Here is a 24,577-nt window from a genome sequence, read left to right as displayed (position 1 = left end):
GCAGCGGCCTTTGGCCTCCTGCCCATCCTGGGGCATGCAGGGACCGACCTGAAGCTGGAAATGGAATGGAAGCCATAGAAACCATGTATCCCCAGCCAGGGGCCAGGAGGTGGTCCTGGGCCGTCCAGCAATAAGCAGACGTGTTCCCACGGGACTACCATTTATCATTTGGCAGCAGCAGATCCTGGCCTGGTGTCCTCACCCAGGGAACCCTGAACCAACCAGTCTTGGGGGGGGGGGGGGTGACTGCGCTGCCTGCTGCTGATCACATCGTCACTGTCACCGGAGGAGGAGGAGGAAAAAGAAGGAACTTCCTTTGCTCCATCCATCAAGTTTTGCATTTTTCCTTTGACTCTGAAAAGCTGGCGGATGTGCCCTCAGCCATTTCTTAACTTCTTCCTGGGACAGTCACAGGAGAAACCGGGGTGCCGCTGCGGCTCCCACCTTCACCCCTCCAAGGACCGGGAAGGCAGGATGCCTATAATGATGAAAACACAGACATCCCTGCAAGCTGGCAGAGGCTCAGAGGCAGCGTGGGGTGGGTGGGCTGCTCAGCCCTGGTCAGGTACCTCAACCTGTCTCCCTGAGACTTTACGCTAGCTTTTAAATCTCCCATCTGTCAGGAACTGGCCTGGAATGAAACTTCACATTTATCCCTGAGACCAGCAGGGAGGGAAGACATTCCCTGGGGTTCAGCTCCAGGACCCGGGCAGTGGCATGCCTGCAGGCTGAGAAAGACTCGTGAGTACACTGGTATGACTGGATAGCCAGGTGGGACACTCCTCCTGGACAGATGTACAGCACCAGCCACCAAGGAGACCAGGTCTCAGAGCCATGAGCTCTGTCTTTTTCTGCTGCTGAGTAGCGCACGCTTCCCTTAAGGAACCAGAGGAGAGCAAGGCCATGGCAAAGGAAATGATTCTCCTGACCCAGACATCCATTCTGGAATCTTCCAGAGTATCCACCCAAGATGCCACCACCCTGACTCTACTATCCAGATTTGCCTTTGGAAAGTCATGGAGCCCTCCTTAGCCCCTCCCCACTCCTGTTAAAGCCTCTGTCACACTTAGAATCAGCACCAATTCCTAATCAGCCCTCCTCACACCTCTGTCCCACCTCCGGGCCTACGGCAGCCATGTCCCCGGCCCCACAGTCCTCCCCAGCTCTGCACACTCTAGCCAATGTTCACCCTCAGGTCTGGTCCAAAGTCGCCATAACCACCCAGCCAAAGGCCTGCACTACCACATCCCCAGGTCCCCAGGTCAGTCCTCAGCAGAGTCGTGCTTCTATGAACCAGATCACTATCTCCCCAAGAGACTGAGCAGGGCCCCAGACACTTGTTCCCCACTGTTCCCAGCCCCCGACATATGCTGACTCCTATGGACCCCCCAGAGGTGAGTCTTCCGGTCTGTTCTCTGTCTGTGGAGACGGCTGGCTGCTGAGATCACACGTCAACACTGGGAAGCAGAGAGGTTAACATGCATTTACAGCCAGGCCTGCCAGCTCCCCACTCCTTTCCTGAGGGAGTCCTGATATGGCAAATACCAGTTCATACCAGTTCACAGAAGCATCCGTGCTTGCGATCTACACTTTACAGTGCACAAAGCTTAATCAACGGTTCCTCCCACGCCGGCCTCTGAGCTGTCTTTGGAGGTGGACAAGGTAGCCTGACCACCATGCAAAATGGAGTAACTGAGGTCCAGAAAGACCTCCAACTGCCACAGTCACCCACTCAGGAAGCAGACCCGGGGTGTCAGCCCCAGACAGTAAAGCTACGTACCCCACCACTAAGAACAAGAGATGTAATGAAGAGCCTAATCGCGGAGTCCTACTGCCTGAGTTTGAATCCCAGCTCTGCCACATACTAGCTGCGTGGCCTTGGCCAAGTTGCTTTGCTTCTCCGGACCTTGGTTTTCCACTCTGTAAAATGGAGCTAACAGTAGCTGTTCCCTCATGTCATCAGGACTGAAGGAGGTGATTCTACAGAGGAGGGCACAGAGTGGGCACATGCTGCATCCACATGCACTCTGCACACACACACACACACACACACACACACACAGATACACACACACACACAGACACACACAGACACACCTACACCTACACACACACACCTACACACACACACACACACACCTACACACACACACACACAGACACCACACACACACACACAGACACCACACACACACACAGACACACACACACAGACACCACACACACACACAGAGACACACACACACCTACACCTACACACACACACAGACACACAGACACACACACAGACACAGACACACACACACCACACACAGACATCACACACACACATACACACACAAACACACACACACACCACACACACACAGACACACACACAGAGAGACACCACACCTACACACACACACACACACACACACACACACACACACGCACACACACCACACACACACAGACACCACACACACACACACACACGCACACGCACACGCACACGCACACGCACACACACACACACACACACACACACACACACACACACACACACACGACTATTTCCCAGCCAGAATCTCCAAGCCCCCAGGAGTCTCTTCTCCCAGCCGGGAGCAGCACACTCTAGCAACCAATAACATTTCCACCAAGTGCCTGGTTCCTGGCCCTGGATCAAGAACAGAGGGCAGCTCCCGGCTCCCCAGCCTGCAGCTCACCCTACGCAGTGACATCCCTGGCCTCTTCAAATGCTTCAAGGCAGCCAAAAAGAGAGGTCTGTGGGAGGAAGCCTTCAGGGTCCCATGCTTTGCCCCGAACCATCTGGCCACACCATGTGCTGACTCTCAACTCCTCTGTCAAGGCCCAAGCCTCCAAGAGAAGTCCACCTTGAAGACTCCCCTTCCCTGGAGAAAGCCACAGCCCATCCCCACGCCATAGTCCCTTGACGATCCGGGCCCATAGACCACTCAGCTCAAGTATTTGAGCCATACTGCAGGGCCCATGAATTCTCATCTGTCAAAAGAGAATGCACAAAGAAATATCTCACCAAAGCTATGGTCACATTTCACCAAGGCAGAGAGCAGAAAAGAACCTGGCACACAGTAGGTATCTGGCCTGTGGTGATCCTGACCCAGCCAAAGGGAAACTCTCACCTTTTGTCACTCACAGCAGAAGGGACAAAGAGCTACCCTGGGCATGGAGAACCCTGAAGGAGACAGCCCAGACCATGTCCAGGGAAGCACCTGGCTGTCTCTGGCCTCGGCTACACACTCCCCTACCCTAGCCTTCACATGTTCTAGCCCAAATGAGCTTGGATTAAAATTTCCCATTTGAAAAATCAATATTTAAAGTGCCAAGCCTGCCAAGTGGAAGAAAAGCCTTGCTTGTAAATATTTGTCTCACTGGCAGAGCCGGGCCTCTCGCTCAGTACAGCTACCCGCTTCATGGCCGGCCCCCTGCTCCCAGTCAGCTGCGTGTGGTCCACACAGGGACTGCAAAGGACTGGACAGTCTGGCAGCCGTGGCCACTGGGGAGCTTCCGTTGGGAGGGATCGATCGATCGACACACCTACTTCTCCTCTCCAGGACAGCAGGTCTATGCACCAGGCTACTCAGGAGCCATCCATCTGTCCACCCTTCCCCAAGGCAGAGACACAGCCACCTCACTGTGACTTTTCCACAGACTCCAGAACATGCAAATTCCCTACTGTAGGTGTTGGGGGAGGAGCGTGTTGAGGGTGGGGGCATGCTAGTTCATATCTTTAACTTGAAAGAAAAAAAAAAAGAACCAGGACAAAGCCCTACCCATTTCTTTGTGGGGTCAAGCTCTGCCACCTACACCATCTGATGCCCACAGGATGAACCACCTCGGGTCCCTGTGACACCATGGGGCCACAGAGCAGAGGGGTCTCCTCACTGGAGGCTGAACCACAAGTATATGAGTAGAGGACCTGCCCTGGAATCAGCGTTCCCAGAAAGTCATTCTTCACACCACAACTCAGTTATTCATTCATTTTTTTTTCATTTACCAGCTGCTTTGTGAACACACTTAAGCCAGGGACTCAAGGCTGAACACATGGGTGGACCACACACATGTGAGCCAAACAAATAGGAAGTCACACCCAAGGTAGGATGGGAGACAAGGGGCAGGACCCAGTCTGAGAGGCCAGGGAAGGTGCCCCAAGGCGGTGGACAGGGAAAGGCACAGGATCAGGAGGTCTAGGGCGAGGCAGGGATGACACATTACTAGGAGAGGGCAGGGACGGCTCCGGGTGCTGTATCCTCCCAGACACCGGCTGTGCTCAGTGCACGGGACTTACCCAGCCACTCATTGAACTTCTTCACTTCGCTCGGGAGCCCCAGCTCCGTGAAGTCCCCGGCGTGGATCAGCACATCACCATAGGGCATCTGGATGGGGTCTGTCCTTGAGTGGGTGTCGGAAACACAGACAAAACGTGTGTAGCCAGGTGGCTTTGGGGCGTCATGAGGCACCGGGTCCACCCTGCAGGGAGAGAAGATGCCGTGGGTTATGGGGGGGGGGAGTCACAGAGCTGTGATCTTGTGGGGTGGTGGGTCTCCAAAATACAGCCACTCCATGCTCCCAGACACATCAACGCAGATAGTGTCCAACGGAACATGAGCCAAACGGCCAGCCTTCTGGAGGGTCCAGCAAAATGTTCTTGTCTCCTTGCCTCAGTTTCCCCCTCTATTCCATGGTGTAAGGTTTAATCTTCATTGTCAACTTGATGGAACTTTGGATCGCCATGGAAATACAGATCTGGGAGTTGTGAAACCCTTCTTCCCTAAAGGCTTCACCTTTATGTAGGGAGCACCATCGGCATCCTGAGAGCTGAGCACCAACTGTCATCTGGCCCTGCTACTTGACACCGGGTAGAATGGGACCAGCTCCCCCACATTACTGCCACCATGCCTTCCAAGCCATGACAGACTGTACCCTCCAACTCTGAGGCAAAATAACCCCTTCTTTAAGCCGCTTTGTGTAATGCGGGAGCCTCGGAGAGGAGTCTCTGTGCGTGCCTGAGCGGCATGCCCACGTGCAGCGCCTACAATTACAGCCCAGCTGTTCTGGACTAAAGCAGGCATTTCCCGGCTTTGTGGTTGCTGCCGAGCCCATGGAGTTTGATCATCACAGAAATGCTCTGTCTCCCGTGCTAGCTGTTCTGGGCTCTGTCCACAAGCCACGGTTTCTTTTTCAACCTCTCAAAACCAGCTTTCACCCCTGGGGGGCACTATTGCCCCACCGACGATGAGTGGCCTGAAATCCCTGGTCCATTCAAGAGAACTGGCCGTGAGCTCAACACTCAGCCCAAAGGATGCAGAAGCGCCATCGCCATGGAGAACAGCGGGGGCGGAAAGAGTTGGAGGGGCGGGGGGGGGGGGGTGCAAAAGGCAGGTAACAGTTTTCCCGGGACTAAGACAGTGTGGTCATTTTGATACCAAGAGCCTTCTGGGATTGTGTGAAAGCCCTGCCGTCAGAAAACCAGGTCCCTGAGCCGGGCTCTGCCACTGTCTCTTAGACACAAGCAGAACCCACGGCCTGGGTTTGTACCTCCCTGGATAAGAACACTCCAGAAATTAAAAGGAATACAGCTAAATAAGCTCCATCCCCATCCCTATGAGCCCTCGCAGCCAGCTGAGGACCCTCCACAGACCCCCCCAGTGCAGCGTTCTTCACAGAGCATACCGCATCCCCAACTAAATGACTTCACCAGGCTCACAGCGCTTAAAAACAACGCAATGACATTTCAACAAGCAGCCCTCTCCGAACGAGTATGCTACTCGAGGAGTCGTGTTTAAATCTAATTATGCGACAAACCAAAAGCAGTACCGTATCAGTTACATAAATACTTTTAAAGACATCTTTCTAATTATCCTTTTTTTTTTTCAGACAATATACTTCGAAGAAATTTAATTAACACCTTATGAGAGACATGGGTTCGGCATGCTAATGTGCAGGATGCCTCCTCATGCTGGATCTGCAGCAGGTGGAGGCGCCACTCCAGCCTCTCCCCCATCTCTGAGGCCCCACCGGGGGGACCCCCCTTGGTCCCCCTTTGGGGGTTGTTAAGCCAAGATGGAGCCTCAGCAGCTTGGAGCTAGGCTGACTGGAAAGATGGAGAAATTTGCCAAATGAGCCCAATGATGGGCAGCCGGGAAGGGTCTGGGCTCTCGTCTCCTCTCTCCGTACACCCATTCCGTGTTCAATTAGCACAAATACTGAGTACCTAATAGGTACCAGCTTCCGAGGCCAGCAAGGGCCAGAGGGATGAGCAAGCTAGGGCCCCACCCACCAGGAGCCCACAGATTGCAGGCAGCTACAGATTGGACTAGGCTGTGACCCTGCAACCTCCAGCTGTAAGGGAGCAATGGAAGGGCCCTAACCTGCTCCGGGTTCCTGGAAGCTTCCAGAAGGAGGCAGTGCATGAACAGACCTGGAAGGCAAATCTCCCTGCAATTCTCACCTTTCCTAGGTCCTCTGGGACTCCCAGCACCTCCTCTCCAAGACAGTCTAACAGGTGAGGGGTGTGGGGGTCCCCCACCTGTGATCTCTGACCATCCTGACAGCGCTGACTGGACCCCAGGCAGCCAATCAGCACTGGACTACCTACCTACCGGTGGACATGGGAGCTCAGGCAAACCAAACAAATCCATATGTTCTCCTACCCATCACACCACACACACACACACACACACACACACACACACACACACACACACACACACACTTTACAGATGCCATAAAGTTACAAAGACTAAGTCAAAGAGATCAAAGGAAGAAGGGGAGGCCGGGCGTGTGGTGGGATCCGGCAGTCTCTCCTTAAGAAGCGACCTGGCCACCAGGCAGCCGGGGGCTCTCATCAACAGGGGTGGTTGTGGAAGCCCGAGCTCTTTAATTAACTTTACCTTATTTCCCTGCACCCCGAGGCTTCCGAGCACAGTGAAGATAGAAGCCTAGAGATCCCCAGAGAGCAAGCGAGCTAAAGTCTCTTTTCCCCAGCTCAGTTCTGCGGCAAAGCTGTTTGCCCAACCCTGCAAGAAACGAGAGCAAGCTTGGCTCCCAGTGTCTGGGAACTCAGCACCGACTGAGCAGTGTCCTCGCGTCTGCTCTCTTTTCCCTCCTTGAAACCCTCTGCACAGTACCCTACCAGCACCCCCATTTTACAGGTGACAAAACTGAGCCTCGGGAAAAGGCTGTTTCAGCCACAGAAGCTGACTTCAGGGGCCTAGGGAGATCACTCGGTGGGTCAAGTGCCTTCTGCTCTGTCCCCCAAAGCCATCCTGGACACTAACATGCCTGGTAACCAACACCCACACAGGCCTCCTAAGAGATGCGCTATCCCTCAGTTGCCCCAGAGAAAAAGGGTGCTCTGAAGTCGGAGGTTCCTGTAACACATGCAGCCGTGGGCCTGGGCATCGGCCATGTTTGAGAATTCTGCAAAAGAGGAGACTGAAGCCCAAGACGGGCAGTGAGTGGTCGGCTCCATACAACGCAACTGCCCTGACCCCCTCTGTCTGGTGCTCTCCCCAGAAGGGCAGGTTCCAAGGTGACCCGGCCACCCTGGCCACGCACACCCCTCGGCCTGTACTTCCCACTGTCTCTCAGCCTTCGGGTAGCTGGTCCTTCCAGCTGGGATGGTCCACTCTGCTTCCCTCAAATGCTGCTGCACCTCTGAGCCCCAGACCCTCCTGCATTCCCGGGGCTCTTCCTGGCCTCATCCTCCCTCCCATCCCCTTCTTTGTTTCCATCTTCTGTACTAGGGACCAGATATGGGGCAGGGGGTACAGGGGTGCCTCAGAACCAAGCCCACCTCTGAAAGAACATCTTCAGCTGGGACAGGGTCGGGAGATGTGTGACTAGGAAGAGCTGCTGTGTTCGTTGCCCAGGAGCCCAGGAGGTGGCTGAGTGCCCTTCTGCTTTGCCCCTGGCCCCTGCCCAGCTCCAGGGACGTGTGAAGGATGTCTACAGAGCATTCAGGGTCAAAAGCTAGAGAAGCCCAAGGAACAGCCTGTGTGAAGATCTGAGGCTGGGGCTGAGGAGATAACTCAGTCAGGAGATCTGAAGCAGAAGGACCCTTGAGTTGAACCCCAAGAACCCAAGTGACAACTGGACAAAGATGCATACCTGTAATCCCAGCACTGGGAAGGTGGAGAAAGGAGACTGACCCTGAACAGTAGGATCCAGGTCTCCAAAAGTAAGGGGCACAGTTCCTGAGGAGCCACACCTCTGGCCTCCACAAGTATGCACACACGCACGCGCGCGCGCGCACACACACACACACACCACACATTCACATACACACAACAGGTGCACACACACAACGCACACTCACACACACACATGTGCAAACACACACACAGACATACACGTACCACATACTCTCACATACACCACACGCACATACACACCACCATGTGCACATATACATGTACACACCACACTCATGTGCACACACGTGTCCACACGCACACTCATGCAAGCACACATAAAACCCGGGGCAGGAGGGAGGTTGGAAGGTTTAGGAAACCCGAGCATCTGCTGTGTTTGCTGCCCAGGAGCCCAGGATGAAGCTGAGTCCCCTTCTGCTTTGCTCCTGGCTTCTGCCCAGCTCAAGGCTGAGTCCTCAGCCTCGCAGCTAGTGGACGGGCTGAGGCCACTGCACAGGGCCAAGGGGGTGTCCTGGCTCCGTGTGCTCCCCTTCCAGTCTTAGCTTCTCTCTCTGAAAGGAGGGATCAGGTGTCAACCCAGTCAAGTGCCAAGGACGAGACCTCTCAGCCTAGCTCTACCATTCCTGTCCCTACATTCTCCGGCACCTAGTACCACCTGAGGGACCCACAGGGTCTTTAAACGGTCTGGCCCATGTCTCCAGTGACCCCCAAAGGGCAGAGGGAAGAGTTAACACCAAGTGTGTCCACCCCAGATACCTTCATGGTAGACTCCAGTAACTCTGACCCTCCCTCTCACTGCCCACTGTTATACCTGCATGCCCCGGGTCATGATGCCTGGAGGATTCTCCCGAAAACCTCCTGGGATTTCTCAGCCCCAGGGCTCAGGGCTGGAGGCCCCAGCTGCAGACAATCACCACTCTGACAAAGGCTGACAAGTTACCAGCAGGGTCTCGGGGGTCTCTGAGTAAATCACAAAGCTCAATCAGAGGCCATGTTGAGCTGTCACTGTTATTATTAAATATAAATTGTGGATTTATTAAATAGGACCCCTCCTCCTCACTCCTTCACCCCAGAGACAAAGCCCGCGGAGGTGATAAATCACTAGGCAGGAGCAACCTCTCTCCAAGGCAGAGTGGCCACTTGCGAAGGAAATCCCCTACAGCCTGCAGGCCTCCTCCAGTTCAGATCTGGAGTCTGAATGGAAGGGACAGGAGGCAGCGGTCCCAGAGTCCTGTGCCTACCCAGACAGTTGTCCTGCTAAAGGCAATGCTGAATTTCAAAGTTCTGTTTGTGCTCCCTCCTAAGCCCTGCCCACACCCCAGTGGCCCCTCAGCCCCATTGTTTATGGAAGCCAGGACCCTAGCTGACTGGAGAGGCATTCCATAGAGCAGGCCAAAGGGGAGAGGTCCAGACCATGGGAGGCATCAGCCAGACAAACGACCCGAAAACACTTTTGCTGCTATGAGCATCACACGCTGACATGGCTCTTAAAACCTCCTGCTGCCTGGGACCCAAGCCCAAGCACTAAGGTCCGTGCCCAGGCCTGGATCTTGCTACAGTGATGAACATCAGCCACTCGCATGACTCCACCGCCCCGAGACTTCTCTGTGGCACCCTCGGCATCACTGTAAATATCACTTTGTGGGTGGGGAGACTGAGGCACTGAGCGGCATGAGCCTCACCCAGGTAGGCCAGCCCAGGACCCATGTTTCTCACCCACAAGCTGCCTAACTGTTGCCAAGGAATCAGCATGAATGGACAAGGGGAGGGAGAGGGGAGAGAAGGGATGCCCTCCACGGTTCCCTGGCTGAATGGGAACAGCCACCCTCTGTCTCTCATCCACACTGCCCTTCCCCAGGACATGGTCTGGCCCCCAAATTGATGGACCTTCCTCGGCTTTCTTCTCCCATCGTCCTGTCTGCATGGCCTTTTTCTCCAGCTAGGGTCTCCATGGCTCTCCCCAATCCAGTCACATTCCACAGCAGCCCCAAAGGGCAGCATCTCTGAGTCCAGGACACTCACAGATGGGTGTGCGGAGAACACAGATGCGCATCAGCGCCCCCACCACACTGCTCTGTCTGAGGGTCTGGGGCTCTCCCACATTCCCACTGGACAAAATCAACTCCAGCATCAGGGACCTCAGTATTATCATCTCCGGTCCCACCAACAAAAAAAAAAATAATCTAGGCAGAGAAAGACAGGCCTCTGCCTGCAGCATCTCTGCCAGGCTGCTGGGTCCCAAAGACCCAAGAAGAGGTGTGCCCTCAACAGTGCCTTCGGCCTGCCTAGATCCTCCAGTCTGGTTCCCAAATAAAAAAGTAAATAAAAATAAATTCTTTTAAAAAAGAGGGAGTGCTGGGCTAGATATCCACCAAAAGCTACACCCTCCGACCATGTGGGATGAAGCCTCCACAGGAAGGAGCATTGTTGGAGCAAGTGCTGCTGGGAAAATAGGCATTCCCACGTTGGAACTGCCCCTCCAGACCACCCAACTGCCACCTTGGATGCCCTGCTCCCAGTGAATTATCTCCTCAGCACATCGTTGAACAGAATGTGGGGCTGAAGGAAACCACACCGGATGGAGTAGCTACACGCCACTCCACTATCCCCGTCACGCTGGGATGTGAGCAATTCTTGCTCACTGTACCTTGTCCCCGAGTGACCACTGCTGGGACCTCCTGGACCTACCCACTGCTCAGAAGCAGGGCTCCAGCCCCTAGAGGAAGCCCAGGGTCTGCACCCCCAGGGATAATCTAACATTCTTGAGAGGGGCTTCTAGCAACCCCACGGCACAGGGTCACGCTGGCCACAGCTGCCACCTCCTTGTTCTGTCAGCAGGGAGCCATCAGTCCCTCCCCCTCTGTGCGGGATCAAGGTGACCCTGACCCAGCACAGTGTGTGAAACGGAGACGAGGTGGTACTGAACCCCCAGACCTCCTCGGTAGAGGAGGCAGGGGGGTCAAACAAGGAGAGAGGAGCCGACTCATCCGGGACGGGGTCCTAACCCACTAATGGGCCCTACAGCAGGACCTTCTCCCTGTCTGTGACTCAGTCTCCCCATGGGTGTAAGTCAGACTAGGAATTGGGAGCCACATCCTTAGGCACAGCTGAAATTCATCCCTAGACATTCCCTCCAGCACAAGCGAGCCCGGGGTGGCAAAAACTTGTGGTTCCATCGCCAAGTCTTGGATCTCTCTGTAAAACCATCTTATTTTCAAACACTTCTGAAGCATTCGCCAAGTCCAATCAAACAGGACGAGGGGCCACGGTGGACCCCTTGGGGCCGTCGTCCCGGGCTTCCCTCAGGTTCCTCCCAACTTCAACCCAAGTGCAAGAGCACAGCGCGGTTTGGGTCCACAAGAGCCCCTAGAGCGGTGCGCGCTGACGGATGTACCAGAAGCCAGGAGGCACCCACATCCCTGTCCCCTCCAGGTCCCCGGGCATCAGCACTTACATCTGCACGTGCGGTGGCTGAAAGCGGCCCTGGTTGATGTTGTAGAAGGTGAAGGCCTGGGTGGGGTTGGAGCTGTACTCATCCACCTCAATGATGAGCCTGCCGTGCTGGTGGCGCCGCGCCGCCATCACGTGCGACTGGGAGAACGCCATGCCCAGGCCACAGGGGAGCAGGGCCAGGGCCTCGGCCTTCAGGATGCCAGCATCCCACCTAGAGCGCCACATGGACCTCCGTGGGCCACCCGGGCATCTCCCACTACCACCGCTGCCGCCACTGCCGCCTCCGTCGCCGCCGTCGTCGCCGCTGCCGGATCCCCCGCCAGACCTGCAAACAGACTGAAGAGACGGAGCAGAACCATGCGACAGTTAATCTGTTTGGGATTTGTTTTATTTAATGTCAGATGAAGATTTAGAAAGAGGGAAAGGGTGGGGGGGGGAGAGGGGGAAAAAAAACACATTCGCACACAGCTCAAAAACTCATTACAAATCTTTCCAACTCAGCAGTTTGATGAATATACTTTGGTTAAAAAAAGAGAGAGAGAGAGAGAGAGAGGAGAGAGAGAGAAGGGAGGGAGTGGGAGACTATGAGGAAAAAAGAAAAAAAAAACTCTCGATGCCATGGACAGATGCATTCATGGTCCAACATGTTTAAATACTTCAGACATTTTTTTTTTCTCCCTCCAACAAGATTCTCGGAGCCTACAGAGCAGCTGAGCTGAAGACGAGACAATAGCTGGTATTTTGTCAACAGGGAAGTTAAATTTCTATTTTTCAGATTTGGGGAACAGGAAGGATGCCTGCCCAACCCCACCTCCTCCCCACATAACCCCCCAAACACCTCCGTGGGACCACACCCACACCCCAGCAAGCCTAAGCAGGTGGGGACAGCATGGGATGAAAATTCCTCCTTCAATGTCAGTTTAGCCTGGAGACATCTTTTGGAGGCACCCAGAGAAGGGGTTTTCCAAGAAGTGGCCATGAAGCTCCTCTGCTGAGGCGGGTGGTGGCCCCAGGAGAAACCTGCAGAGGATCTCCCTTCCTGTGCATCTCCCGGGGGCCCCTCAGGGCCCCAGTATCCAAGAACCCACTTAATCACACAGTGAAAATTCTATAGTCTTTCTTTCCTTCCTTTTTCTTGCAGTGGAAAGGTGCAGCTTACAGGTAAATTTAACTGGACTAAAACTCCCCTGCACAGCCTGGTCTACGGAGCGGGATCCAGGACAGGAACCAAAACTACACAGAGAAACCCTGTCTCGAAAAAACAAAAACAAAAAACCTCCCCTGCAGCAGAATCTGAGCCAGCTGTGTGGAGCCTGGAGGCACAGACCCGGCCAGTGCTACAGCACCCTGTCCTGGGGGGCTTGTGCCTGGTTACTGGACACCGTGGTTCCCTCATCGCTGTTTCCAATAATTTTTTAACTGTGTGAGCAGGTGGTGACTTGAAGTTTTTTTTTTTTTCGTTTGCCTTGTTGTTCTCTGATTGTGCTTTTTAAGATCCTCCAATGGCCCTGCTTGGACTGTATTTAACCAAAGAGAAATGATTCCTGGACACTTGGATCCCAGTCACATTAAAGGAAGAAAAATCCCCCTTGCTTTGTGCTCGGAAAGGGAATCGACACACTCAGAAAACAAATTAGATTAGTAAAATGACAAAAATTAGAGACTAGAGAACATTTTAATTACGTGCAAGAAGAAATGGGTTATTAATTCTTAAAAAAAAATTCTCAATCATCCCCATACAAGGTAAAATAAAATAGCAATAATCTCTTTTCCTCTCAAAACATGGAAAGAAAGGGACAGTTCTGTCAGGCAAGGTAGGGTCCATCAGTAGTCTCAGGAGGCTGAGGCAGAAGGATTGTTGTGAGTTTCAGACCTCACATAAAAAAAAAAAAACAAAAAAACAGGAGAACTAGAAATGGTGAGATACATCTGTAAGCCCAGCACTTAAGAGGAAGAGGGGAACATGTGGTCAGGAGTCCAAGGTTATTTGGGTTTGAGGCCAGCCTGGGCTACATAACACCTTGTGACTCGGTGGTTCAGAGCACTGTCTGCTCTTCCAGAGGACCGGGGTTCAATTCCCAGCATCCACATGGCAGCTCACAACTGTCTGTAACTCCAGTTCCAGGGAATCTGACACCCTCACACAGACATATACGCAGGTAAGAAACAACAAAGCACATAAAATATAAATAAATAAATCCATTTTAAAGATGTTAAAAATGAAATGAAGAGAGAGAGAGAGAAATGTAAAGTAGAATCTGACCCTGAGTCACAGTGAGAGATGAAACACCAGCCCAAACCACATGGCCCGAACCTGCCCTGCCAGTCTGAGTCACTGTCCTCCTGTCCAGGTGGGGACAACCACTCACCCTTTACCCCTGATCAGACAAGGCCGTGGACAAGAACCTTCCTGCTGGGGTCCTGTGAGAAGCCTGGGTATTGCTGAGAATAGAGCAAGTATCCCCACAACTTATCCCTGTAAGCTACCAGCTGTGACCACAAACAAGTACTCTGCGCTCCCATGGGCAGTCTGGTCACCCACAAAATGAAGAGAACAACCATCCCAACCTCCAAGTTGTGAAGAGTAAACAAGATGACACCCATGTACACTGGCTGTCACACGCCCTGGGGATATACAGCAAGTGCTCAATAAATGCAAGCTGTTACTATTCTTCCATTAGTCTCTCCCAGGTGGCCCATCACAGAACTTCACAGATGTTGAAGACATGGATGGATGGATGGATGGATGGATGGATGGATGGATGGACGGACGGACAGATGCATGCTAGGATGGACAGTGTCTGGCTAGACTCCTTCCGTAGCACCCAGCACAGACCTGGCAGAGGATGGTGTCTGCACAGCCCAGTCCAAGCCTGAGGAGCCACAGTCCTCTTTCCTTGCCAGCTCCATGCCAGCAGCCCATCAGGGTGCCGGGCATCCAGGGACACACACACACACACACACACACACACACACACACACACACACACTGCCCCCCAGGGAAGCAGGTGCCAGCAGAGACACCTCCGTGGGAAAGCTGCCTGGCAGCAAGAGATTCAGAGGGAGGAGGCAGGCAGGGAGTCCCGGGTACCGGCCCTGCAGTGCCATGCTCCACTTCACGTAGAGAGGACTCACCACAGGTCCTGCCTAGAGAAACGGAGGAAACCAGGCACCCGGGGCCTCCTTCTGAGCTTCCATCTTGTGTTTATGGGGCTGTTGCGGCAGCCGCCAGCCAGCACACCCGCATTCAGCTCCGCAGTCCACTGAGGGAGAGTAGCTTCCCCGGAAAACGGCTTTCAGCTGGGAAATGCTCACACCTGGTCCCCAAAATGGAGTAGCATGTGTGCATGGTGGGGTGACTGACGGACTTGAGTACTGGTTCCCTGTCCAGTGGGGTGACCTTGAACCAGTTCACAGGTGGGGGGGGGGGTCCTGCCAGAACTACTCCACAGAGAGAAGCAGTGAGAAAGGAAGAAAGGAAAGAAAGGAGGGAAGGAGGGAGGGAGGGAGGGAGGGAGGGAGGAAGGAAGGAAGGAAGGAAGGAAGGAAGGAAGGAAGGAAGGAAGGAAGGAAGGAATTCACCTTGTTTAACAAACACATTTCAGATCCCACTTTCTGTCCCTGTCCCCTGTGCCAAAAAATAAAAAAAGCAAAAACAAAAAACCACTGAAAACAGAAAGAGGTCCCTATCCCCAAAGATTGGGCTGGGAAGGGAGGTAGAATGCATACATAATAGCATCCGGAAGAAAACAGAGCTTAGAAACAAGATGGAGGGCATCGAGGACTCCATAAACTGGATGACCACGAATGGCATTTCCAAATAGGCATCACCTAACAGGATAGGGAGTGACCTTGCCACACCCAGGCCCGGCCAAAGACAGCCGAGGTAGAGAGGACAGCAAATTCAAAGGCCCTGAGGCAGAGGGGCATCAGGGATGACCCTCCTGTTATTGTCCCTATGTCTGTCTGCCAGCAGGCCTCTGGGGTGAAGAGGTCACAGGGCATGAGTTCAGGTGATGCTGGCCTGTGGGATGTTGGGCACATCACTTAATCTCTTTCTACGTCCCTACTCGTCTCCACTTGGAGTTATAGACAGGGTAGGAGGAATCTCCCTCCATAAAGCCCCAGTAAGAAAGTCGAGTTTGAAGGTTCTGGGCCTGCCTGGTCCAGTGCTGGTGGACACATTCCCTCCGTCTGGGGGACTAGCTTAAGTCTTGTCCTCTTCTAGGACGGCCTTTCTCTGGAGCCATGGTGTTGACCAGGACACCGAGGGGCAGGCTGTGCTGAGACACCCACTGTATGAGAAGCTGACACCCAGAGAAGAAGTCCCATTTCAGTCCCCGCCCCCCAACTTTGTCTAGCCTTCTGCTGGTTCTGGACTCTGTCACCACAGCCACAACACACCAGCCTCCAGGGGTGCTTAAAACTCAGTCTGCCCACTCCCTCTGGAACACGCAACCTCCTAGGAGTAGCTGCTGCCCTCCAGGAAAGCCAGCAAATCTGGACACGCCAGAGGGACACCAGCCCAGTTTCCCTCCTCAGCCCCAGCTCAGCCACTTGGGGCTCCCCCCTCCAACCAGGAATGTGCACGGAGCCTCCATGTGTACAGATTCTCACACCACTCTGCCCCTGGCATGGACCACCTGTTTCTTGGCTCAAGGCATCGGAGGTGACATTCTGCCAAGCCTCCCTAGGCTGTATCAGAGCCTCTGCCCATTGCCCCCAGATCCTCCCTGATCAAAGCCCCCGATACTGGTCCTGGTCTTGTATCTGAGATAAATGAGAAACCAAAGTATAGAATGATGGATACATGAATATACATGGATGGATGGATGCATGCATCATAAATGGATATAGAGATGGGTGTATGCACAGATGCAGGGATGCACAGATGGACAGAAAGATGAATGCACACATGAGTGGATGCATGGATACAGAAATGGATGTGTGGATGTGAGTAGATGGATGGATGAATGGATGGATAAATGGGTGGATGGATGGATGAATGGATGGGTGGGTGGGTGGGTGGATAGGTGAATGGGTGGATAGGTGGACAGATGTGTGGATGGACTGTGAATGGATGGATGACAGATGGATGGGTGCGTGGATGCATGGATGGGCATGCAGAGCCCTTGCATCTGACAGACCATGTTTAAAAGCAACTTTCACTTCTCACTACTCCAGATCCGGGCTTTTCTTGAAAATGTGCAGATTCTAAATCTCCCTCATGTGACCGAGGCTCCAACACACAGTAGGTGTTTAATGAGTGTCTCATCTGCTCAGGTAAGATGGCTCCAATAAAGCCCAGAGTTCTGCAGGGAACTTTTGAGAATTCAGCCAAGATATTCAAATGGTCACAAACCCTCTCCTCTGCCTGGAGTCCTAGGGCCCTCAGAAGCCTTCTCTCCTACCTCATCACTAGCTGAGCACACTCAGTACTCATCCCTTGATTGTTTTTTTTTTCCTAGCACTGGTGAGCACTGCTCAGTCTAATACCTATTGGTCCCCCTCAGGCCACACCCAGCTCTGGGACTGAAGTGACCCAGGCTTGTGGCAGAGCTGGACATAAGCTCAGTGGGAGAGAACCTGCCTGGTACTCAAGGCCCTAGAGTCAGCAGGAGCAGCAGATGCCCTGGGCCTCCCACACATATAAGCAAAGCCGAAGAGTCGGTGGCCTGGGAGAAGCCGCCAACCAGCTGTGAAGCTCGCCAACCTGCATGTCCCACAGGCCAGAGAGGAGAGAGATTGAGTAGGGTCCCTAAATCCTCAGCGCATCAATAGCAGAGGAGGTGACAGGTCATCTAACAACGGAAGCCAGTCGGAAGATGTCAGACAGTTGGGCTGGCACTGCCTGGAGCTACATTTATTTCACTGCATGGCTTGAGCACCCGCCTCTACCCTCGAAGTCTGTGGACCCTGGACAGCGCTGATTCCAGCCTGCTGGCCCTGCGCCATGGCCATCCACCTCCACCTGGCTCTCAGAAGTGTTCAGACAGGGAAGGTGAAGTTCGCCTCTGGCCAAGATCAAAAGCAATCACTTCAAAAAAGACCGAGGTGTCTCTCCCTGGGACACCTTTAACAAAAACCAAAGCGAGGACAGTACTGCGGTGCCGAGTCTGGAACTCAGGCAACCACCCATGACTGCACGAGAAAACACCAGGCATCCGGGCTGCGGTAGCGATCACAACCCCGAGCCTGTCTTCCCGTGACTGCTCTCCACACACCTTGACTGTGAGGTCAGGCGAGCACCGAGCGCTGGAGCCTCTCACCAGCCGGCCCAACATGCACATGATCACATCGGGTGCTGACTCAGAGCAAAGCTAGACAGAGCCAGCTCTGGGGAGACACTGCTCATGCTGGCTTTTGTTAGAATGTAGCAAATGTCACAGGGGGAAAAAAAAAAGCACACTAACATACTCTGTGCGGTCCCCACAGGTCAAAACACAGGGGATAACACTAACCAGCAAAGCCTTGAGAGGGTTGAAGTGATGGCTCCGCCAATAAAGGCACCGGCAGCCAAACCTGAGGACCTGTGCTCCATCCGCCAGACCTCATGGTGGAAGGAGAACTGACTCCCACAGGCTGTCCCCGATCTCTCTCTCTCTCTCTCTCTCTCTCTCTCTCTCTCTCTCTCTCTCTCTCTCTCACACACACACACACACACACACACACACACACACACACACACACACATTTGAAAACGTAATAAACATTTTTAAGTACGAAGGCATGGAGGTTTGCAGAGGATTCTCTTTCAAGCCGTCATCTCCACACACCCTCAAAAATCACTTTCAACTCTGTTTTTCTTATTTTGTCTGAGCATAAAAATATACAATTGACTACTTCTGAACGGAAACTATCATAGAAGGTATAAAATAATAAAATAAAATACAGAAAAGAACGCAAAGGGAAAAGAAACAGCTCTGTGGCAGTGGACGGGAGTGGAGCATCAGACCCAGCTTCACAGGGTCCTTCAATAGCAGGGCCTGGGTCCAGCCTTCCTCTGTGTCCACTGTAGGTCTCAACTGACAAGAAACTTTGGTGGGCAACTGGCATCCACATCCTGGCAGAATGCACTGAGGAGCTGAGTGGATGCAGAGATCCACAGATGGAGTGAAAGTGAGACCCTGAGCCCCAGAGAGGATAGGATCAACCACAAGCGACTTTTTAAAGCATTTACCACTTAAAAACCTTTTAGCTGGGCCCATGTTGAATGTAGGACTACACGATTTTAAATACCCCTTTCTAATTCCTCAGCCGCCCCTCCCCCAAGTCAGTGACACTTCCTTTTTCCAATTCTGTACTTTTATTTCAGAACCATCACGAGTGCTACTTACTGGATCGTGTCCTGGCTGCCACAAATGGCTGCTCACTTATCCCCTTGACTGAAGACAGAGATTGGGTGGGTTCATCCCTGAATCCTGATCAGTCTCCATTCCCATCGCACAGATGGGGACCTGAGATGGGTGGAAGCCACACAGCCCAGGCAGAGAAAGAAACACGCCTACAAATCCGCGCTCCATTCCAGAAGTGACTGCAGTTCTCAAGACTTCCACATCATCTAGCAAATCCACAATCATGCAAATAACAGCGAGAAGACCCATTTCATTTTTTCCTTCCCCAAAGTACTGGGTGCTGGTTTTCAAAACAGAACTCTTGGAGGCCTGGGCACCTGCAGGGCTGCAGTTTGAAGTTACTTAGATGTGGCTCCGACACACGCACAGACATCCCCACACACACACAAAAAAAGGAAACAAGGGTTAAGTGTGTGAGAACCAACACTGTGTCTCATCACCACACACACACACACACACACACACACACACACACACATGCCCACTCATACTCAGTACTTGAGGGTGTTGGGGACCTATATGGCTGGGGTAGGGGTGAGGCATGGGGGTCTTGGTGGCTTCACGTGTAAATCCGCTTTGCAAAGAAAATAACTGTGGCTTGGAGGCTCTTGTAGAAATCGATTTGATAGATGCCTCTGAGGGTTAACCACATCAGCACTGTCAGGGTTCCATGCTGGAGTCTCGGGGAGGGGTGGGATGGGGGAGCTGTTTCAGAGACAAGCTCAGGTCTAACTTTCTGTGCTCCTTCAGGAATTTGCAATTAAGGATTAAACTTCTAAAGTGTCATCAATTAGCTAACGTGCCCAAATGACAAACCTGAAAAAGCCAAACTCCATTCCCCACTTCCTACCCCGACAAATGCAGGAAACCAGGGGTGGGTGTGGCGGGGGAGGGCACACTGGCCTTTTCCACGGACGCCAAGTGTCCAAAACGCACTTCATTACAGAGGGAACAGGCACCATGAGGGAAGGGCTTGCATTTCTCAAGTGGCCGCCGGTGCGGTGTATTATGCAGCTTTGCAGGCTGCAGCTGGGTACGGAAAATGCAAGAAGATGAAGCGGAGGGGAAGGGAAGTGATGTGCCTGTCGGAAATGGGAAGCAGACATCATTTTCTCCTCAAAGCGACAGAACGAGCACAGTGACGCTGAAAGTCCCTCCGAGTCCATCAATGCAGAGCCGCAAGGCCTCTTGGAAGGAGGCGAAGGAAACGGGGAGGCTGCAATAAGCGGGTAATCTTGCAGGTGTCCATCGGGTGGTGCGAATAGAAAGCTACAATGGCCTGGCTGCATGAGATCACAATCCACCAGAAAGGAGATTAAAAAAGAAGAAGAAGGAAAGGAGGAGGAGGAGGAGGAGAAACTGCTTCTGTATATCATGAATGATCACATTCTGACAACATACTGGCCAAGTTGATGGAAGAGAAATTCACAGAGAAACCCACAACTACCTCAAGTCACTATCTGAGTTCTAAACTAAACACATATAATCTTGGTTTATTAAGGGTTTTTTTTGGGGGGGTTGATGAAATTTCGATCACCCCACATGTGTTTAAAATAGAAACAGAGTGTAATTAAGCTTACTTTCATTGGGGGAGAAAAATTGAAATAAAGAAAATCATTTGCGTCGGCAACATACTGGCCAGCCAGGTCACCAAGAGTGCTAAAGTGAGCTGAACAAATCTGGAAATGCTTCTGCCCCATGCCACCTCCAGAGAGGGGCTTTCTTTCTGATTATTTATTTTTCTTTCTTTCCCTGGGAGTTGCTTTGGCTTTTCACTTCTTGGTCTCCTCTTCAGACCCAACCTGAACAATGTCAGTGGTAGTCTCTGGGCGATGCTAACGGGTGACGTGGCGAGAGGTGGACAGCCGCACATCACCGGGCTGCAGTGGACTGCTTTCTCCATGCCCGGCCCAGCCCGTGTTCAACGATCTTTGCTTCAGAAAGGGCCACCTTGACCTGCCTTTCTCCCTGGACCCTGGGTGCCAGATGTATCTAGTCACAGAAGGCACAGCATTGGAGCAGAAAGGAGGCCCCATGAGCAAGACTGCCTCTCACCTGAGGGGCCAGCAAATTCGCTCTGTGGATCCAGACATGTCTGAGAACCTATTTCTAGGCCTCAGCCCCCAGAAGAGCCAGGGCCCCAGGCTCCTTCTCTTCTGAGGTGCAGACAAAGGTTGACTGGAAAGAACTCCAGGAACAACAGCGTGCAGAAGGGCGGCCACATGCAAAGGACCCTTTTTTTGTTCTGGTGAGGGAGGGTTAATGGGAGAGACGTGTCATGTTATCACTTCAAGGATTTTGACAGACAGTTCCGGGATAAGGGAGAAAACTCCACCCTTAACTGCAGCTCTGAAGACTTGAAAGGCATTCACTAACCTCCACTAATTGCATGTTTTTCTGTGTGTCATATTTACTTGTTGGAAATCTTGCCTGGCCCATTCATTTCCTCTGCCCCGCTATTCATGATCACTCACAGGCCCGAGATTAGAAGAGTGAAGGCATTTGGAAAGATTAAAAGCTCACTACAGTTTGGCAATGATTTCCTTCTTTCCATAGGTCCAGGACCTGCAGAGTATGCCGAGCTCACCCCCTCCCCTCTCCCATGTGCTCCTTCAGTGAAATCCACCTTTCATCCCTAATTCTTCAGACAGCACAGGGAGCTGTGGGTCCCTGCAAGTGATGAACAGACAACCAGCCGCCACTGCCTGGGTGGGCAGGTAGCAAGTTCAAGGGAGAATTAATGAATTCACTTTGGATGGATGAAGATTTAGCAGCCCCGTGGGAAGACTGGGCATTTTGATAACGCCGCTTTGCTTGAGTGTGGTTCCATGAGTCTCGCTGTGTCCTCCTGATACAACCTGGGCCCTACTAGAAATACCCCCAATTACCGTCATCTTCATATCTATAGACCCCGTCCAGTGGTCCCTAAATTCAGGGCATCAGCCTGGGTGAGTGTGAATGGTTCTAGGCACACCACACAGTCCTTACATCTTAGACACATCATTTCACATATCCCCCCCCCCTGAACCTACCCTCATCTAATTCACCCCAGGTCTCCCCAAATTCCTCAAGCTTAGCAGTAAGTCAGGAGGCAGCCCTACTCAGCACCGTTTCCAAGCGCACGATTAGCCTCTCAAGACTAAATATCTTGTCTTTTGAGCGGCCATCAGCCAATTAACACTGCTCCAGCTCTCGGGGAAACTGGGAGAGATGCAACCATTTCACTGAGATCCATCTTGAGCAAAAGGAGATTTTATAAGTGTTGAGGGGCTGCCACTTGGAAAGCCAATTTGCAGGGAGACACAGATTAGTATGCATGCTCCCACAGATCAGTACCCTGCAGACGCGCCTTGCTCCAGACGCCTCCCTGTCACCACCGGCTCCAAAGCCTGGTGCTCTCCCCTGCCTCGGTACCCTCCCCCAGATGGTCTCCTAATGCCTTGGCTTCTAGCTGAGATGGAGCAGTCACCCCAAAAACCTGTCCAGCCTCCCCCCAAGGCATTTTTAGTCCTGTGCCAAATACTAGCGAAGTTGTCTTCATTTCCCTTTGGCCAAGGCCAGTTGGGGTGTTAACATGGTTAGTGCCTGAGTGCCCCAACCTCCCACCAATGTAGCTGACCCCTGCTAGCAAGTCTGCCACTACCATTCATACCCGGCGAGCAGCCCAATCATTCAATGGTGCCTCACTTTTGTTCCCCGGGCTTAATTTTATAATTGTTAACAGTTCGTTCTCCTCCTAGCCATTCAGGGGAAGAAGTGGAAGGGGGGGTGCACTTCTGGAAGGATGCCGGGGGAGAGAGGACAGCCCAATAGTGAGGAAGAAACATCCATGCCAGGCTGGCTGGACAGGGATGGCATCCAGTTCCAGTGTAGCGTGCCCTGACCCCAAGGAACCACTGAGCCTGGACCCAAAGGGTTGGAAGGGGCTGGAAGATGGAGGGTCTCCAATCCCTAAGACTGGCCTCCCGGGCTCTTTCACATCACAGCTCTCCCCTGCCCCTGCCTCATCTGTCTTGTAGCATGTCCCAAAATAAACACACAAGAGGTGGCATGGCTTTCAGCTCGGACAGTCCATGGAATACTGTCCTGGAGGGCCGGGTGCTATCTGGCTAGTCACCGAAGCCCCTGAAAGGGCACGGCAGAGAACAGTTAAGTGTGTTGAATGAGTGAAGGAAGAATGATGGAGAGATGGATGGATGGATGGATGGACGACAGATGGGTGTTAGTGAAGTTCCCAGCAATACCCAGCAAAAGTAGCCACTTGACCGCCACCGGCCCCCCTCCTCACCCCCCTTCCCCAAGTGTCAGCAGAGGCTGGCTGCACACAGTAGGCTCTCCACACCCGGGGGTGGCTATTGTTATCACCCTCATCATCACTTGCACCCCACCAGCCCTCTCCTTCCACGGGTTACTCCAACAGCAGGCAGCGGCAGCCGGCCAGCCTGGGAAAAGTTTCGCTGACCGCACGGCCCGGCCAAGCCCCCTCCCGCCGGCACCGGCCCCGCGGGCTGCGCAGCGGCGGTGGACGACCCGGGCCGCGCGCCCCGGGTAAGGCAGAGGCGACCAAAGTAACTTTGAGGGCGCCACGGGCCGCCCGGATGCAGGGACGGGGTCCCGGCCGCGCCCCCTCCGGCCCGCCGCCCGCACCCGGCCCGTGCGCACTCCCGGCCCGGCCGGGTCCTACCTGGCCCCGGGCTCCTCTTCGGCGGCCGCGAGCAGCAGCGCGCGCGGAGGGCGGCGGGGGCCCGGCTCCCGCGAGGGCGGCGCGCAGGGGCGGGGGCCTCTGCGCCGCGCGGCCGAGGCTGCGAGTGGGAGCCAGACTCCTCCTTCGCGGGGCGGGGGGCTCCCCGCGCCCCCTCCCCCGCCCGGCTCCGCGCCGCCCCGGCCCCGCGCGCCGCCGCGCCGCTCCGCCCGCGCGCACGGGCCCCGCAGGAGCGCGATCGCGGCCTCGGGCCCCGGCCCCGCGCGCCCTCCCGCCCGGGTCCCGGCCACCCCGGCCGCGCCTGGGGCCTCGGCGCCCTCCCGGGCCCGGAGCCCGCATCCCGCCGCTCAGGGGCCGCCCCGCGCCCTCTCCGCGCAGCCCCCAACCCCGGCCGCCGAGCGCCGGGAGAGGGGAGCGGGGCGGGGCGCCCTCACCTCCGGAGCCGCGCGCCGCGCTAGGCACCGCGTGCAGGGGCGTGCGTGGCTCCTTTCTGGTGCCCGGGCACCCGCTCCATAGCCAGGACCCCAACCTGGGACCACCGGGGTGCCTTGTCCCTGGAGAGACACAGACACCACCCCCCTTTCCACACACATACTGGATCAGGCCTGGGTCCTCCAGCTGAGTCCCTGTGTCTCCCGGTCTCCCACCTCTGGCTTTCTAGGTGGCCTGCTGTGGCCTCACCCAGAAACCCTGAGGCCGCAGGTAAGCCCGTCAAGGAGGCAGAGCATCCAGCACTAGTTTTCAGGGAGGCCCTGGTCAGGGGTCAGGGGTCCTCAGTCTCTCAAACTTCCCAAGCTGGACAGACCTCTGGGTCTCTCTGCCTCTGCCTCCCTGGGGCCTAGCGTGGTCAGGAAACAGGAGCCACTCTGGCCTGGGCCTCCCCCCATAAT

The 24,577-nt window shown here is 54.1% G+C and overlaps 1 protein-coding gene across 2 annotated transcripts in view; it reads right to left on the bottom strand.

The window, feature by feature from the left end:
• Mpped1 (metallophosphoesterase domain containing 1) overlaps nucleotides 1-23,835 on the bottom strand; it is a 78,256-nt gene extending 54,421 nt beyond the window's left edge. Inside the window, exons 1-3 of one of the 2 annotated variants that reach the window (XM_076556453.1) lie at nucleotides 23,670-23,835; nucleotides 11,632-11,966; nucleotides 4,310-4,491 (exon numbers count right to left, since the gene is read on the bottom strand). In XM_076556453.1, the coding sequence (XP_076412568.1) occupies nucleotides 4,310-4,491; nucleotides 11,632-11,855 (406 nt within the window). In that variant the 5' untranslated portion in view covers nucleotides 11,856-11,966; nucleotides 23,670-23,835. Of the gene's footprint in view, nucleotides 1-3,143; nucleotides 3,282-4,309; nucleotides 4,492-11,631; nucleotides 11,967-23,669 lie in introns of those variants that run through there. The other variant, XM_076556455.1, reaches the window with a different exon arrangement.
• Between the last annotated feature and the right edge of the window lie 742 nt (nucleotides 23,836-24,577).

The sequence above is a fragment of the Peromyscus maniculatus genome, chromosome 20 (genome assembly GCF_049852395.1).
Source record: "Peromyscus maniculatus bairdii isolate BWxNUB_F1_BW_parent chromosome 20, HU_Pman_BW_mat_3.1, whole genome shotgun sequence".
Taxonomy (NCBI): domain Eukaryota; kingdom Metazoa; phylum Chordata; class Mammalia; order Rodentia; family Cricetidae; genus Peromyscus; species Peromyscus maniculatus.
The sequence above is the reverse complement of the archived record's forward strand: the minus strand, read 5'-3'. Positions and strand labels throughout refer to the sequence as shown.